The sequence below is a fragment of the Zingiber officinale genome, chromosome 4B, assembly GCF_018446385.1.
Source record: "Zingiber officinale cultivar Zhangliang chromosome 4B, Zo_v1.1, whole genome shotgun sequence".
NCBI classification, from domain to species: Eukaryota; Viridiplantae; Streptophyta; class Magnoliopsida; order Zingiberales; family Zingiberaceae; genus Zingiber; species Zingiber officinale.
Genome location: NC_055993.1, coordinates 96,553,855 through 96,571,361, shown reverse-complemented (window position 1 = coordinate 96,571,361; position 17,507 = coordinate 96,553,855). Strand labels below are relative to the sequence as shown.

The window sequence follows — 17,507 nt, the reverse complement described above, 5'->3', positions numbered from 1 at the left end:
AATTATAAAATAATGAATTGGAATGAAAATATATGTACACATTGATAGATATTTATAGATAAAATTTTAAACTAGCCATTAAAAATTTAACTATTTTATTCAATTTTTAATTTTAAAATTTATAATGTTTTAATAAATAAAATTTCTTAAAAAAATTATACACATGGGGTGGGCTGGGCCCACCCCCATGTTTTATTGAACGAACGCGTTCAAACGGAGGTTTCACGGCGAAGTGATGTTATAACATCAAATTAACATTTGCGTTACAGATGCTCTTACAAGATGACTCTATAAAACATTGTTCAGACTGCCATTAATCCACATCTATGCTAACTAATAATAACTTTTAGGTGAATTTTCAAAGAAAAAGCAAAATCAAGGAGATGCTCAACAAATGTTAGATCCAACCCAACAGTCGGTACAAATTCCTAACCGTGACCACATGCCAACCGATGCTTCTTTCTAATGTTGTCTACTTGAGTGAAAAATGAACTAAAAGAAAGGAACAGAAAGGGAGAAGATAGTAAGACGAGAGAGAGATGAGAGTTCTCTGTTTTTATCTGCTAGAAGAGAGAACTGAAATGATTTGGTCATTTGCAGGATATACAAGGCTAAACAAGTGTTATCATTCCTCTTCCTGCTCCCTTCCGTCCTTTTTGGACGTCTTAAAAACGGCAAAGGAAACTCAAAATCGTTCCTTTTTCCCTTGCCTTTTCTGCTTAAAAAGGTACAAGTCAAAAATGTTTTGGTTAGGGAGTTCTTCTACACCTCTCCCACCTTAAAAATATACGTAAACAATCAGAATTGGCATTTTACTTTTGAGTAACAAGTGATCATCACTATTTATGTGGTCTTACACAAAAATAAACATATAAGAAAAATCATTATATTTTGAAAAGTGATAAACTAAACCAACAGGCACAGAATTGGCGTCCACAAGACCAACAGATATTCCTACTTCCGGTTGTTATACCATATGCTGTTGCAAGCATGGTAAAACCCAAAAGATTTGTCTTGTTGGTTGCTCATCTCTTCGCTTACCAGACTACCCAAACTGTTTGGCCACAAAATTCACCAATAGATGATCAAACGCACAGGATACCGATTACGTCTCCAAAACGTACGGTAACAGGAAATTAACAAAAAGAAAACTTCAATTAATCAACAGACCAGGAGAATCCACGCAGTGTATCTGCAGCAGCTAACCTAACAAGCACATCCACTCCTTTGGTCGGATTGGGATGGAGGTTCTGGAATGGTTTGGAAGTATCTGAAAAGATTTTGAAAAACAAAATGTTTTAAAATTGAACATTTAATAATATACCAAGTTTAGTTGCACGGACAAATGAATGAACTAAATTGCAAATATCTGCTTTCGGAGGTGACATAAGGCAATAACCATGGGATGTAACGGAACCTCAATTCCTGATCTACATCCGAGACAAACTAGATTAGATATTAAGGAAAATTTGGCACTTGCATTCTGTTGTAAATTCCTCCTGAACTATTTTTTTATCTCATTTTCCCTTTTTATTTCATTATATTCCCTTCCTAATCTCATTTCAATTTTATCTCATTCCAGTCTGCCAAAACACGTGCTATTTGCATAAAGTGGGCTGCATTTAAAGCCTCTTCTTGTTACGACATATTCTAAGAGCATCCAAGTTAGTTTCTTTATAATATCTTTAAAATTTAGGATAAACAATTCGCTTTATTAAATTTAGACAATCATTTTTCACTACATACTACATACATCAGCTACTCTAAAATTTTCATTATTTTTATTTTTTTTATTATTTTCTTCTCTCTTCCACTTTTTAAATTATTTTTTCTCTCTTCGTATGTAATATCTACTTTCCATTATCCAATCCATTCTTTTTATTTTTTCTCTCTCCTAAATTAAATAATATTTTAATGTTTAGGGAATGAATTTCATTCCTTAACTTTAGAGAAGTTGCATGATATCTAAATTTAAGGAATGGATAAGGTAGCTGATGCAAAAAATTTTTTTACATAAAATGTAAAATTTAAGATAAATTCTGTGTTTAGGAAAGTTGATGTAGATGCTTGGGTTTGCATGTGGAATATTTTATATGAAACAAACTAGTATAAGCGCAAATAAGGGGAAAAAAAGGATGAGATGCATATATTTAAAATAAATAGAACCCTAAAAATAATTATCTACATGGACAAAACTTACATATCCTGATCACGATCATGTTGCAGTGCAAGTTGAGCAACACGAAGAAAAGCATCATCAACATTGTAATCCTCTTTTGCGGAGGTTTCAAAGTAAGGTATATTGCCCCTAGAAGCACACCACTCTATCGCTTTCTTTTCAGAGACCTTCATGACAATCGACAGAAAAATATATTGAATTTAGAGAAATGAAATCAAATTGAAGAACTACGTTTTGCCAACTGTACCACTCTACTGTTTCCGCCATCTAAATCTATCTTGTTACCAAGCAAAATGAACGGAAATGTTGAGGGATCTGAAGGGCTAGCCTGCAAAATCACATTTGTAAGATAGAAATCAGATGTAGGTCGGCAAAATTTATTCATCTAAATTAGATAACTATGCTCGGTCAAGCAATGTTGAATTAGCAAGCAAGTTTTTAGATGTCAGCTATGACACCACAGGTCAACTGTTAAGATGTCAGCAATGCTAACTGCTAAGCCTACTGTCAAAATGTGGTAAACCAATACATGGCTTGATATATATTTGATCTTCCATGCACAAAACCGAACTGACTTTCAAAATTTTTTATTCACAACACATTCTTCTCTCAGTCGCCCTGTTGTGTTTTATGGTAAAACTCATCAACATAATCTATCTATTATTAGAACTATATAGGAGAAGAACTTTGCAACTGGCACCAGAAAAGTTTGATGAAATCCAACAGGCACCAAAAACAACTCCTTAATTTCAAATAAATATTTTTTGCTTAAGGTCTTTGTTTGAAGATCTATAACATTTTCATACCTACTCACTTAGGAGATCCAGCTCTTCTTAGTGGAGGATAATGATAATTTTTTTAAAATATATATATAGAATATTTTAGAATATTCTCACTTCCTTATGTAAAAAAGATAGTCCGGTGCACAAAGCTCTCGTCAATGCGGGATCCCGAGGATCTATTGTATGTAGTCTTACCTGCATCGCAAGTATTTCACCCCCACCCCCACCCCCACCCCCACCCAGGTTATTTCCGCAACGCAAATCGACCCGACATTCGATCCAACCATCACAAGCAGTTGACTCTATTCTAGCAATTGGGACCAGATCAATAGCACAAAAAGGTAATTTTATAAATGTCTTAAGCATTATAAAGATAAATTGAATTTATAGATTGTAGATTTAGGAGCTTTAGATTGCATGACTAGAGATAGATAGTGTAACAACCTTCAACCTACCGAATAAGTTAAAAACTTTAAAAGACCTAACACTCAACTTTGTCTGTTTAGTGCTTCAATTAAAATGCCATTTACTATCACTTAATCAGTTAGTAGAGTCACTGATCAGAATTGTGTCACCAAATTTTTCCATTTTCTTATGAATTTTAGGTCTTAGATTCGAGGAAGATGATTGACAATGCTAAAGAATGCTTAAGACTCAATCTACTTTATGCGAATACAACAATAACAACCAAACTTTTATCCCACTAAATAGAGTCGGCAATATGGATTCTACTATACCATTAGACTTGATCTCTACTATATCATTCTCTATATTTAAATGAATTTTATCGTTGATAACCAATTCTTCTTTAAGCTCCCTCTTCCTCGATTAATGTGTATTTGTCACACTCAAACACCACCTAATAGGGGCGTTTATTAGTCGCTTAAGTCCATGTTCATACCATCTTAAACATGTCTATTTTTCCTCAATAGGTACAACCTGACATTCTCTCTAATATTCTTATTTTTTATACTATCCATCTCGTATTCACACATCTATCTTAACATCTTTATTTTTGCTCGTGTTTGTTTCATAGCCTAACATTCAACTCCATATCACATAGCAAATCTAATTATCATTTTGTATAATTTCTCTTTAAGTTTTAAAGGTACCTTATGATTACAAAAAATATATAATGGTCTTCTCCATTTCAATCATTCTACTTGTATCTCATGTAAAACATCTTTATCTACCCCTCTATTCTTTTAAAAAATGATCATAAATACTTAAAATTTGCATCTCCTATATTAACAATTGTCTTGCTACATCTACTACCAAGGGCAAACCAGTGTATGAAATTCCCGCTAATGCGAGGTCCCGGGAATGGTTAGACCACATTAGATCTATTGTACACAATCTTACCTTACATTGTAAGAGGTTTTTTTCGCGATTCGAATATGTGATCTCAAGGTCACATAGCAACAACTTTACTAGTGCACCAAGACTCCCTTTTTGAGGTGTCTACTACTATTAAATTTAACTTTCATATATTTTATCTTTACTCTATTAAGTCTAAAACCTACTTCTGAAGTCTCCTGTCAAAATTCAAGTTTAACATTTCCACCTTCACGAGTCTTATCGATCAAAACAATGTCATATATAAATATATATCACAATAACTTATCTTGCAGTGTATTTATCCTTAACTAGTACAAAAAGATATGGATTTAAAGTTCTTGAGGTAACCCTAATTTGTTTAGAAAACGCTTCAATTAATGCACTTACATTATCATACACATCTTTAATTATCTTAATATACGCTACACTAACACCTTTCTTTTATATAATTCTCTACATAATTTTCCTCATAACTTTGTCATAATCTTTTTCTAGTTTAATGAATACTATGTGTAAGTCTTGCTTCTTTTCTCGATACTTTTCGATTAATTATCTAAGAAAATGTATAGATTCTATCGTCAAACTTTTAGGCTCGAATTCGAATTAATTTTCGATCATATTGTGTTTCTTAATTTTCTTCTATTATTTTTTTCTAAAGTTTTATGGTATGACTCATCTATTTAATGCACCTATAATTCACACAATTTTGTATGTTTCCTTTATTTTTTTATTGGGGGACTAAAGTACTTACCCTTGTGAGACATTTTCTTCATTTTCAATATCAAGTTGAATAACTTCACAAACCATTCAATACCCTGCTTCTTTAGGCATTTTCATACATTTAATAGAGTATCATCCGAGTTGTTTAACGTCTATAAGTCAAAATCTAAAATCCATTTTTCAAAAAGGGGACAATGCTATTATATTATGCCACTAGGTTAGCACATCCAAATTCTATGTAGCTTAAGAACCTTTTTCCATCACTTTTCAATGATAAAAATCCAAATGAGTTAAAATTTGTCAACTCACAATACATATTTGAAATTCTTATCCTTACGTACCTTACAAAAAAAATCACAATGTTTTTCATTGGTTTTCCTAATAAAAGAAAAAAAAAATCAGAGGCAAGTCCAATATTTTCAAAATTCAATACCATGGTTCAAATTCAATTCCAAAACATAAATATAAATTTTGAGAATAGACAATGCAAAAGAATATTTTGCATCCATTCTTAGTGATTACATAATAAGTCGAGGATTATTCATCGAAGCTTTTGCATTGACACATCTTAGCAAAATGGTATAGCTGAAAGAAGATACAGACATCTCCTAGAAGTAGTCCAGTCACTTATGTTCTCTATATATCAATCCGATCTAACATGGATTCTATAATTGGAAGTGGACTCGATATCAAAAGATCCACAAGGTAACTCTAATATCTTTTAATCTCATATCCTCATAAATAGAATACTTTTAGGAGCTTTTGATCTCCAGTCTTAAAATTCTAAAACCCATGTCAGATCCCACTTAAAACACACTCAACTACACATCTCATATCTCTATCCATTCCTCTCAAGTTACTTGGTTGTTCTGCTTTTATCTATATCCGTAGAACACTAGGGAAACCTTGATTCTAGAGCGATTAGGTGTATTTTCTTGGGTTATTCTTCCTCTCAAAAAGGGTACAAATATTATTTTCCAATCACAAGAAAATTTTATAACTCCTTGGATGTTACATTTATTAAACATCAGCTATATTATCCGAAATCTGACATTCAAGGAAGAATAGTTTCACATAAGAATATCAACTTTGGGATATCAATATGGAGGACAGTGACCTAGATATTCCCCACATTTCATCAAATCCAGCCAATACTCAAATAGAAATTGTCCCTACTCACCAAAATAAACTCACGGTCCCATACTTTGACTCACTTGCATAGCCCTAGAGTCAATCAAATGATGATTGTTGTATGGACTCGATGTATCATATTCCTATATATTTATAAAGGCATTTCATTATGGTTATTATACTTACTTGTATTGGTGTCAAATAACTAAGTATAATAGCGTCCTCGAGTAGAAGGTTCTTATCTATATCAATCGATTGGTTGAATCGATAGTGAAATGATATAGAGAACACTACTCTTAATCATTCCTAGTCAAGTATTAACATTCAGGGACAATGTTAATGCGACAAGACTAGCATGTAGGTCAACTCAATGACTTGATCTCACAAGTCATGGATATAGAGATATCAAGTTGACACATGGGTATGCATTGGAGAATGTATACTGAATGACCCGCCATGAGAAAGTATCATGGATCGTTATATGAGTGTCATATACTTTCTCATGTGGCTATTAGTATGACTATTAGTCCTTGGACCTGAAGTCACCATGGTTCCCTACATAAGGAGTTGCATACTTTGGCTTCGTCAAACGTCACCCGTAACTGGGTGGACTATAAAGGCGATTACTGGGTATGTAACAAATTATGCGGAGGGATGCGAGTGATGTAGATGAGGTCTATCCCTCCTATATAACGGGAGTGACATCATTATTCTTGATAGAGTGAGACCACTAAGTGCATGGCCATGCCCAAGTGAGTCAATATGAGATATTGAGCTCATTTGATTTGAGTGAGTCTACTTGGAGTTCAAGATTTAGATTGATTAGAGGATGATACGATCTATGCCTCATATTGATCAATCTAAATGTCTAGGATAGAAGGACATTGTCATATATTGTGAAGAGTCACAATTAGTAGTCACAAGGTGATGTTAGATCTCAACATTCTTGTAACTTGGGTAGTAATGATGTGTTGCTAGATACCGCTCATTACTTATGCTTCTAAATGGGTTTAGGAGCATTGTCAATGTTATAAGAACCTATAGGGTCACACACAAAGGGCAATTAGATGAAGATTAGGTTCATTTGATGAACCAAAAGGAATAGGTTCATGTGATGAACCAAATTGGATTAAGAGTAATCCAAAGTAAACTAATTGAGTTGGACTCAATTTGGCTCATGTGTTAAATGAGTCTAATTTGGACTTAGACTCATTGAGCCAATTTAATTCAATGAATAGAGATTTATTAAATTAAAATTGACTTGAACCAATGGTTAGATTTGATCAACCATGGGAGAGAAGTGGTCAAGTTTGACTTGACTTGAGAGGAAGATGAAAGGTCAAGTTTGACTTGACCATTGCCACCTCATTTGTGAGTTGACATTAAGTGGACTAATGATGATGTGTCACATCATCAAGGCTAGCACATGTGTGTGCCACCTCATGAGGGAGATCAAGAGTTGTGACTCTTGAAATCCCATGGAGGTTTAAAAAGGTGGCCGACCACTTAATTTCTCAAGTGTGAGTTTCATTTTGTTTTGGTAACCTCCTTCTTCTTGCTCTCTACCTTTCTTCTCTCCCTCTCCTCCACCATTGCTGATCCTCTAAGGTTGCTAGCACATCTTTAGAGGTTCTCTCCATTGATTTGTTCGTGTGGATACACATAGAGGGTTGTACACTTGACAACCTTGAGATCCGGCGAACCTTGGACGAGCGGGATTTGCGAAGGGCTTCGCATCAAGGGTAATTTCTTTTTCTTTGTAGAACTAGTGTAGATCTAGATTAGAGAAACTCGTACACGTAGAAAATTTTGTTTTATAACTTCGCACGGATTCAGTGGCATGAGATTCGGGGTTTCCGCAATGCAAAAAGCGATTTTTGCGGTCCGAAAAACCCAACAATTCTTCCTCTCAAAAAGGGTACAAATATTATTTTCCAATCACAAGAAAATTTTATAACTCCTTGGATGTTACATTTATTAAACATCAGCTATATTATTCGAAATCTGACATTCAAGGAAGAATAGTTTCACATAAGAATATCAACTTTGGGATATCAATATGGAGGACAATGACCTAGATATTCCCCACATTTCATCAAATCCAGCCAATACTCAAATAGAAATTGTCCCTACTCACCAAAATAAACTCATGGTCCCATACTTTGACTCACTTGCATAACTGTCCGAACCTCTAAATACTTCTTTTCCATACATTTCCTCTTCTCTATATGTTATTCAGCCAAACAAAATCCCAAGTCTTTGTAGCCTTCATTCCTCATTAATCAATTTGAAAACAACAATGACCTCATCACCTAGACTAGGAAGGAAAAGAATAAAAGGGAGACATAGCACTAACTACTCCTTGAGTAGAGCCAAGAATTGAAACTGGATTCGAGATCAAAAGATCCATAAGGTAACTTTAATTTGAGTCTTTTTAAGATGGTGATGTTCTTATTGCAAAAAGAAAGGGTGTTAGAGAATGCACAAAATTTCCAATGTATTACTTTGTGCCATATAAGGGACTATCTAATTAGTACAAAGGCTTTTGTGGTAAGTCTAGATCAAACATGGGTTCCCAAATCCATACAAGAAGCTCTCACAATACCAAAATGGAAGGTTATTCTTGAAGAAGAAATGTGAGCACTAGAGAAGAATGGAACATGGAAGCTCACTAAGCTACCACCTTGAAAGTGCCTTGTAGATTACAAATGGGTCTTCATAATTAAATACAAAGAAGATGGAAGTCTTAATCGATTATGAAGAAACTTTTGCTCCTATAGCCAAATGGAACACAGTTTGAGAAGTATTTCTGGGTGCAAATTTAAAGTGACCACTTCATCAATTGGATGTCAAGAATGCTTTTCTCAATGAAGTCCTGGTGAAAGAAGTTTACGTAAGCATCCCTCCTGGATTCGAATTGCAACTTGCAATCAACAAACTTCATAGGCTGAAATGATTATTATATCGACTCAAACCAGCTCCAAGAGCTTGATTTGACAAATTTGCGAGAGTAGTCAAGCAATGTGGTTATCTACAATGTCGGACGGATACCACCCTCTTAGTTAAATGTTCACCTCAAAAGAGAACCCGCCATCCTTATTGTCTACATGGAAGACATCATTCTACCAAGAGATCTTATGCAAGAGAGAAGCACACCCAAGAGCCAAGTAGCCAAAGAATTTAAAATCAAATATTTGGAAAGCCGCTGGTATTTTCGTGGAGTGGAAATAGCTCAGCCAAATGCAACAATCTGAGTCTCTCAACCAAAATATATCCTAGACCTTCTAAAAGAAACATAAATGCTTGGATGATCAAACTAGGAACCAAAGAAGACTATAATAAAGGCAGATATAAGAGACTCATGGGAAAACTCATATACTTATCCCACACAAAACTCGAGACCTGGCATTGGCTACTTGGTTAGTATGGTGAGTCAATTCATGATTAATCCAAATGAAGAGGATATGGAAGCAGTCTATAAGATCCTGATGTATCTAAAACTAATACCAGAAAAGGGATTATATTTCAGAAAATCAACAAACAAAAGCATTAAGATATACAAAATTAGAGTAAAAAAAAATGCCAAGTTAGGCTAGAAAGCCAAAGAGATAATACTATGGACCTGATTAAGAAATTCATCATGCCAATTATCAAGAGTGTCAAATGATCTTCGGACATTAACATCATAGACCAAGACGCAGCAGTCAGCTCCTCTGTAGAATGCAACACCAAGACTCTGGAATCTTTCTTGTCCTGCAGTATCCCAAATCTAGACCACAAAATGATGCACAATTCAAGCACTAAATGAAGGAACCAATAAGAAGCTTGCCGATGGTTCGTTCAATTTCAAACTCACCTGCAAGGTAACGAGTCTGTCATCAACTAGAATTTCTTTGGTGACAAAATCAGCGCCAATGGTGGCCTTATACTGCTGCGTGAACTTTTTGTGCACATATCTAATGGTGAGGTTTAAGAGACCACTAAATGCAGATAGAAGGCTACACAACAACTAGACCATGAAGAAATTGTTCCATAACGACCCATAAGCACCATAAATCCGAGATCAGAAACTCGCGTATCTCTGGTTTGTAGTGAAATAACAAGGGGAGTGCAATTATAGGTAATTGGCATTTCATGTTTACGGAAAAAAAAAAAGACAAATAAAAGAAAAAAACAGTCCAGATCAGTAATTATCAAATGTAAGGGAAACCTCAGATTTACAGAGACGACAAACAAAGAGGATGATGAAGGATACTGGTTCATCAGCGACGTCTTTCCAACACTACACATAAAAACAAATAAACCAAATAAGAGTTAGCCAAAACCTAGGTAGCCAAACGGAGGGATCCAAGGTAACAAGGCGAGATCAAGACGGAGGGAACAAGGCGGAGGAATCCCTTACCCGCTGTCGCCGAGAACGATAACCTTGAGCAAAGTTCGCCTCCTGGTCGACATGGCCGAAGATGGATTCGCCTAAAACCAGGCAAGCGGGAGCCGATCAGAGAAGGGGGGAAATGGCTATGGAATCACATTAATGGGATGGATCAGTGAACCGGCCATTGATTGCAATTGCGGAGCTATTATTTCTCGAGGATTCCGTGGAGGAACGTGAGCTGAGGGAGGGCGCGCCGACCAAAAGTGGTGCACGGGACAGCGTGACCCGTCGTTTACTTCTGCAATCGATCGCCGTTGGTCTCGATAATTGATTCTATATCGAGAGCCTGGCTGTAACGGAACGGGGATACCACTAACTTCCCCGCTGGAGTTGAAGACGGTGCAGGAAATCTGGACCGTTGGGCATGGGCGGCGATCTCCGTTTGGATCTGAAACGGAGGGTGGATGGTTGAGCCCCTCCTCCCGGCCCCTGGGAATGGGTCGAGACAGTTGGGATATAAAAGTAGCAGTGATGAGTCATGCCGATGGATGCTGACGGATCACGATCCGCCCTTTTCACCCGATTAATAGGATATTCGTGAGTACCCACCGTGAATTGGGATACTCACATTATGTGCTATAATGAGCTTCGAATTTACTTAAAATTACAAATACATATGGTCGTGAACCTAAAGAAAGCAATATAACATAGCCAAACTCGATTCAGAACACAATTAATATAAAATAGATTTAAAAATTATACTACAATCTAAATATAAAAGTGAAAGATAAGAATTATCTTTTTTATTTTATTTTTTTTAATAATTAATCTTATACTATAAAATTATTTTATAAAAATACTAAATTAATTTATTGAATTATTTTTTAAATTCTATATTCACACTAATGGCAGGATAAAGACTAATTGCTACCACAGATGCATCAGTTCAATATAGTCAAACTGGCAAGAAACTTGCATCTAATCACGTAAAATCAATGTTGATATTACCATTCAACTAAAAGGTTGCACAGTTCATGTGAAACCCACGAAAGATTAAAAAGACTACAAAATTCTTGCATGGCTGTACATAAACGAAGCTTGTCTTTGCTGCTAGCGTCGCTCTTCCAATTTTCGATCAAAAATTTGCTTCTTTGCATGATTTCATCGGCTCTGCAACTCCTTCAAGGCACAGCCAAAGTATTTGTCAATCACATAGCGTGGCTCAAAGATGAAACAGGAGATGACATCCCTCAGAGTAATAACGCCAACGATTTCACTCTCCTCTTCTTCAACCACATAAATCCTATGAACAGATTTGGATGCTAGACGATCAATAACACTTCCAAGGGAAGCATTCGGTGAACAAGTCACTGGTTGTTCTGCAACTGACTCTAAGTTCTTCAGGAAATCCATCACGGTTAAATGCCTGAAAACACATCAAGAACCATGAGCCAGAAAACTAGTGCTATAGCCAATATCAGAGCATGAATGGATTATGGATCCAGAATACTATATATTTTCTGAGTTTGACCAAGAACATTTATCCAATTTTAATATGGTGAAGTTACAATGCAATATTCTTTAACAGGCCATAATCAAACATAATTAGAATGATCTCTGACTAACAAAATGAAGGCCTACCAAATCTCTACAAGTATAGTTCAGTATTTTAGTACCCAAAATTAGTGAGTAAGTCAGGCTTCAGCAGCAAAACCCTGATGTCTCGAATGTTAATGCTGCCAATGATTTTGCGTCTGGGTCCCTGGATGACAGGGAGACCACCAATGTGGTTCTCCTTCATTCTTTTGAAGGCTTCTAAAACCAGATCGTCTCCTTTTATGCTGATAACCTGAAAATGAGAATTCAATACAAATTTCAGATATTGGTCTTCTTCCGATGAAGATAATATAACAGATGAGAACAAGTCTGAGCAGAAACTACAGTGAACTTGAAGACCTCATCAGCAAACATTTACTAATTTAGATGTAGTGGATGCAAGCAAGAATGTGAAACTAAACAAATGCGTGTAGTATCCTGTAGAATTTTATGATTCATATTGTCGCCGAAGCATCTTCTGAATTACTACACTTGCAACTTTTTGTCTTAAATCAATGGTACATTCAGAATATTTGAATGAGTTTACTGAACAAAACTATTTAAATCACAGATACACATTGTGATATATCACCTGGTACACAAGTATGAGAATATTCATTTTTTGATCCACTTGGTCCTCAAAGTAAATATTTATTTAACCTGATCCAGGAAACTAAGGAAAAAGGAGCTTTATGTGGGTATAATGCAAGTATTCAGACGGAAACAAACAAATAGTATAAATATTTAAATTGTATATATAACAACTTATCTTGGATATTTCATGGGTGAATGACAAAGAAGCTCAACAGACAGAAAGTTAGCATGAGGATGGAACTGAATCTCCACTCCACATTACTAGTTACAAAAGGCAAGGAAAGTTGTTAAGAAGTAATTCCTTGTGTATGGCAGAAAGTTTGTGACAGATGGTTATACATGGTGTGATGAATAATTTGACTAGGCACAAGTAAAAAGCTTCAACATAGTTACAGGTCTAGCTTTGATTCCATATTGAACTGGGACAAAGGACATTCTATCCTAAAATAACTAGTCATTTTGAGAGAGGACATCATTCTAATATATAGATGAACCGCCATTTTATCCGTGTGAGATTGATGACTTTACAACATCATAGCTTGAACACGCTTCCACATACACATTACTTAGATGTATGGGCTTAAATCTAATACCATGTTAACTTTAATACCATGTTGGATTGAGGTATACCCTATTCCATTTTAAAATGACTAGTCATTTAGGAAGAGGCTTCCCTTTCATATATATAGACATAATGAACCAATGTGCCTACCCATATGAGACTAATGGGAACAGAGTACCCAAACTTCAACATACAAAGTGGAAACCTATATATGCCCCAACCAATCAGAAATGTATGCAGTAATTGTATATAATTTTGTTGGCAAATAAAGTGAACAAAATATGGTAGCAAATTCTTGTAAGTTTTAACCGTGATGTAATACTAAGTTAGCCATAATCTTGTCAAATTAGTACCTGCAATTTCAATTACTTTAACAATTATATATACTGCAATAATTCACAATGCTTTTGCAAGTAACCTCTTCAGATGACATAAAAGGAAGTCCAAGGTCAGAAAGGGAATATGCAGCAATGCAGTCAAACCAGTCCCTCCCTCCACATTGCTGTAGACCTCGTACAACTGCTGTCTGTGTGATGAAATTCTTAACATGTGACTTGCCAGATTCAACAACTGGAATACTTCTTAATCTATACTTTGATAGCAACAGCATGACAATGAGCATGGAACTCTCAAGTCCAACAGGGAGGAATGGTGACCATCGGTATGACTCCATGATTGATTTAACCTGGCCACATAAAATGAGACGAGTAAGTCTTTAATATCAACTATAAGAATAACAGAGTGCTTACTGTTGTAGAGCCAAAAGGTTCCTCTCGAAGGACTTTGTAGAAATTATCTCCTAAGTGTTGATCAGTTGACAGAGAATCTTTCCCTGTGCCCTTCTCAATGGCGACATCACCACCAACAGCTGCACCTACTGCAATGGTTAACCCAGAAACTGCTGCTGAACCAGTTGCACCAAGAGCTGCAGCTCCAATTGGACCAGATGCACCTTCCCCGACTCCTGCAGTTGTTGCTGAACTTGCAGATAAAGCAATGGTTGTAAGCTCCACGTTCACTAGAACCCAGAGAATGACTGCCGCATAATCAATAATTCCGAGGTATCTATCCCTCCAATCGGTGCTACTCTCTCCATCAGTATTTCTGATAACAGGAGCAGTCATTATATTGTGTTCTGAAAGAATCCTTACTGCTTCAACAATTGGTGTATCTCCTGGTATTTCAATTACTGTAAAAGAGGTGTGCAATTTAATGTTATTCAGTGATAAATAGACTTATTTTTATAACAGCACTTAGAGAACATGCATCAGAATACCTTTTTAAAAGGGGAAAAAAATACAATGTAATAAATTACCTTTACAGTACACAATCAGAAGCAATTTCTTAAAAGGATAGAAGAAGAAATAGAGGAACCTGAATACACATGTTACATACAAGAGTTGAACTTGGAAGGTCTGGATAAAATGAGGAAATTTACCTTTGCCTCCAGGAACTTCTGGAAATGATGAAACAGGAATCCCTGCAAATGCAGAAGTCAGGCATTCTTGCAAAGAATATGGCAATTTCTTTTTCAACTGGATAGCATCGAAATATGCATCACAGCTTGGAAGTCTAGAGCTTGTTTCAGGAGGAGCCATTTCCAAGATTGCAATGCTTAATCTCCACTAACAACAATAAAGGAAAGATGAATCAGAGTAAAGTATAGCACCTCTAAATCTTGAGTGAAATTGTATATAAATGGGAAGACAAGTGGCAAAATCGGTATTTTTTTCTCAGGCTAGGCATTAAATAAATACTAGAAAAATAATTCAACATAAGAATACCACTGTTACATATTTGAATCTGTATAAATATCAAGTGAAGTTCTGAATGAAATTGATACGATCCTAAAAGTTCAGGATATATTAATTAAGCCTACAATCACAACAAGGAGCTTTATGAGAAAACCAAAAAAGCAGAAATGAAACAGGAAAAAAAACACAAGAATTATGACGGAAAATACATAAAGGGAGCAATTCAGAAGATTACTCAATGCTTAAAGCATAGACATGGTTCCATGAACCATCTTCTACTACAACATTTATTCATCTCTACAAGGGCACTGTAAATGCATTACCAAAACATAATGCATTAGTATTTGAAGCCCAATGAGGAAATAGAATTAAAATATGTACTGCATCATTCTTTGACTCAGAAAAATCACTCTCAGTTTTATCTAAAAAAGGAAAATGCAATACTTTTGGTTTGCCAATAAGTGAAATAAAACCACTCTCAGCTTCTCCCATTTTGCACTTGATTTTTCTCTTTATCTATGAAGCATGAGCAAGTTTGAGAAGCTTCATATGCATATTATATTTAGTAATCCATTTGACAATGAAATAACCTTGAACCCAAAGAGCCTACGAACAAACTCTATGGAGTATGGCAGTTCAAAATCCAATCATTCTTAAAAATGAGAATAAATTGCGCATACGGATGAATAATACCTATAACAGTTGTGTGATTGTTCCTAATGGCTTGAGCTTATCTACATGGATATAATGGTAATGAGAAGAGGGGCAAGTTGAGACAAACAAAGAACAGAGTCATAAATGAGAGCTAACGACCTCGATTCGATTGTGCAACTCAAGGAAGAGCTTGGAAAGGACGATGTTGTAGAGCTTGTCCAAGTTTTACCAGCAACCGCGTGGACACGGCAGCCTCGACCTGAGGGGTGGTGACGGCGAGTTCGTGAAATGGGGAAAGGGCACACTGACCTAATAATTGTATGGTTTTTTATAAAAACACCCTCTTTTATGAGTATTAAAATAAATAAGTATTTTTCAGGAAAATTATGTTGGAATTACGATAAAGCTCAAATATATGTTTTTTTATTTATTTAAAATATAAATAAGTAAAGGGATTTTAAATTTTAAAGATTTATTAAAGTAACTCATGTTCATTAGTTAACTAAAATAGAAGTGGTTGAGAAAATGAGGAAGGAAGATGATTGTTGACGAAAGTTACCTATTTAACCATTAAGATAATTTATATGTTTGATTCACAAACTGTGTACATCTAAAATTTTTTCAATTTAAAATTTTATTTATATTTAATATTATAACTTAACTTCTACACACGAAAAATAAAATTTTAAATGACATAACCATAAATTAAAAAAATAAAAAAAATGAAAAATATTCGTTGACTTAGTATAGAAACTTTTAAAGTAAAATCCTTTAAGCTTATATATTTAAAATCAAAATATATAAGTTTATGGATTCACAATCATAATAATATGGTCTCCCAAACTATAATATTTGGAAGCTCAAATTGATGATTTGTTTTTGTTAATTTAATTTTTTTTGACAGATAATTTATAATTATATAGTAGACAGTAACTATTTATTGCTTAAAATCATTGTAGTATAATACATATTTCATAATTTATGCATTACGGATAGATTAGCTAGAGTGATGTTGGTAAGTTAGAAATCTGGTTGGAAAGTTGATGGGGCGAGGATTTCATATAGACCTGTAACATAGGACTATAGGAGGTGTTAGTGTCGGGTCGAGAAGTGGTTTCCAGTAATGATTATCTGATGCTCAAATCAGTTTTCAGTGAGTAGAAAAATGGAAAACTATAGCAAGAGTGTGTAAAAATAAAGTTACGCATACCTCCACCTGTAGATAGGAACCTCTTTTTATAGTGTCGTTGTAGTGTTCGTGAACCCATTTTAAAGCGTAGGCACATTTTCCTAGGCATCCTGAGAAAAAATAAATCAAAAAGTATCCCTGACGTCATTTCTTAAACAACCATGCAACTCTCTAATGTGACGACCTGAAAACTTCTAGAGTACGATTTGCTTACTGGACATGCTCTGCTCTCAGCGGCATAAACTCCCCAAAAGATATGACAAGATAGCTAGTGGGTCTACACGTGGTTGACCAGCCGCTGCTTGGTCAACTAGTTTCAGCTCGGACGTGATGAACAGAGCTATTTCCCTACTTTCTGTTCGGTCGTATTGTTGTCAGAGGGTTGCCTTTGTTCAACCAAACATGCCTCCCGCTCGGGGTAGTGGTCCAGGGGAGTTGTTGCTTGACTATTTAGTTTTAATTGGGGGCTTTCCCAGAGCGGCCATTTGGACATGATTGGGCTGACTGTTGGGATCTTAGATGGCTAGAGGGGGGGTGAATAGCCTCTTAAAAACTTAAACACAAATTTCTACAAAGAAACTTGTTAGCACAGCGGAATTAGGAAACTAAAACAAAGAGGAAACAAGCACACTA

The 17,507-nt window shown here is 35.4% G+C and overlaps 2 protein-coding genes across 4 annotated transcripts; both read right to left on the bottom strand.

Moving 5' to 3' along the window:
- Positions 1-787: 787 nt before the first annotated feature.
- Positions 788-10,878, bottom strand: LOC121975623 (ras-related protein Rab7-like). 2 transcript variants are annotated; one of them, XM_042527376.1, is made up of 9 exons: positions 10,708-10,878; positions 10,553-10,623; positions 10,406-10,432; positions 10,007-10,106; positions 9,773-9,919; positions 2,427-2,507; positions 2,201-2,346; positions 1,171-1,270; positions 788-1,054 (listed from the first exon to the last, which is right to left on the bottom strand). In XM_042527376.1, exons 1-8 carry the CDS (start codon positions 10,708-10,710, stop codon positions 1,207-1,209), a joined length of 639 nt encoding a protein of 212 aa, XP_042383310.1. In that variant the 5' UTR covers positions 10,711-10,878; the 3' UTR covers positions 788-1,054; positions 1,171-1,206. The 2 variants fall into 2 exon arrangements, with proteins under 2 accessions (XP_042383310.1, XP_042383309.1); XM_042527375.1 differs by having other exon boundaries at positions 788-1,270; positions 10,708-10,877.
- Positions 10,879-11,477: 599 nt separating this feature from the next.
- On the bottom strand, positions 11,478-16,001 carry LOC121975622 (SNF1-related protein kinase regulatory subunit gamma-1-like). 2 transcript variants are annotated; one of them, XM_042527374.1, is made up of 7 exons: positions 15,845-16,001; positions 15,725-15,765; positions 14,716-14,902; positions 14,027-14,466; positions 13,696-13,962; positions 12,202-12,374; positions 11,478-11,951 (listed from the first exon to the last, which is right to left on the bottom strand). In XM_042527374.1, exons 3-7 carry the CDS (start codon positions 14,873-14,875, stop codon positions 11,687-11,689), a joined length of 1,305 nt encoding a protein of 434 aa, XP_042383308.1. In that variant the 5' UTR covers positions 14,876-14,902; positions 15,725-15,765; positions 15,845-16,001; the 3' UTR covers positions 11,478-11,686. The 2 variants fall into 2 exon arrangements, with proteins under 2 accessions (XP_042383308.1, XP_042383307.1); XM_042527373.1 differs by lacking the exon at positions 15,725-15,765.
- Positions 16,002-17,507: the final 1,506 nt, after the last annotated feature.

Bases quoted from the DNA above. Each gene is read 5' to 3' on its own strand.
- LOC121975623 (XM_042527376.1), bottom strand. The intron at 10,433-10,552 runs GTAAGGGATTCC...TTTTATGTGTAG, and splicing joins ATCGTTCTCGGCGACAGCGG to TGTTGGAAAGACGTCGCTGA. The intron at 2,347-2,426 runs GTACAGTTGGCA...ATTGTCATGAAG, and splicing joins ATGGCGGAAACAGTAGAGTG to GTCTCTGAAAAGAAAGCGAT.
- LOC121975622 (XM_042527374.1), bottom strand. From the start codon at position 14,875: ATGGCTCCTCCTGAAACAAGCTCTAGACTTCCAAGCTGTGATGCATAT. The intron at 12,375-13,695 runs GTTACTTGCAAA...TCTCATTTTCAG, and splicing joins CTTTTATGTCATCTGAAGAG to GTTATCAGCATAAAAGGAGA. The intron at 11,952-12,201 runs GTACTAAAATAC...ATGTGTTTTCAG, and splicing joins GACTTACTCACTAATTTTGG to GCATTTAACCGTGATGGATT.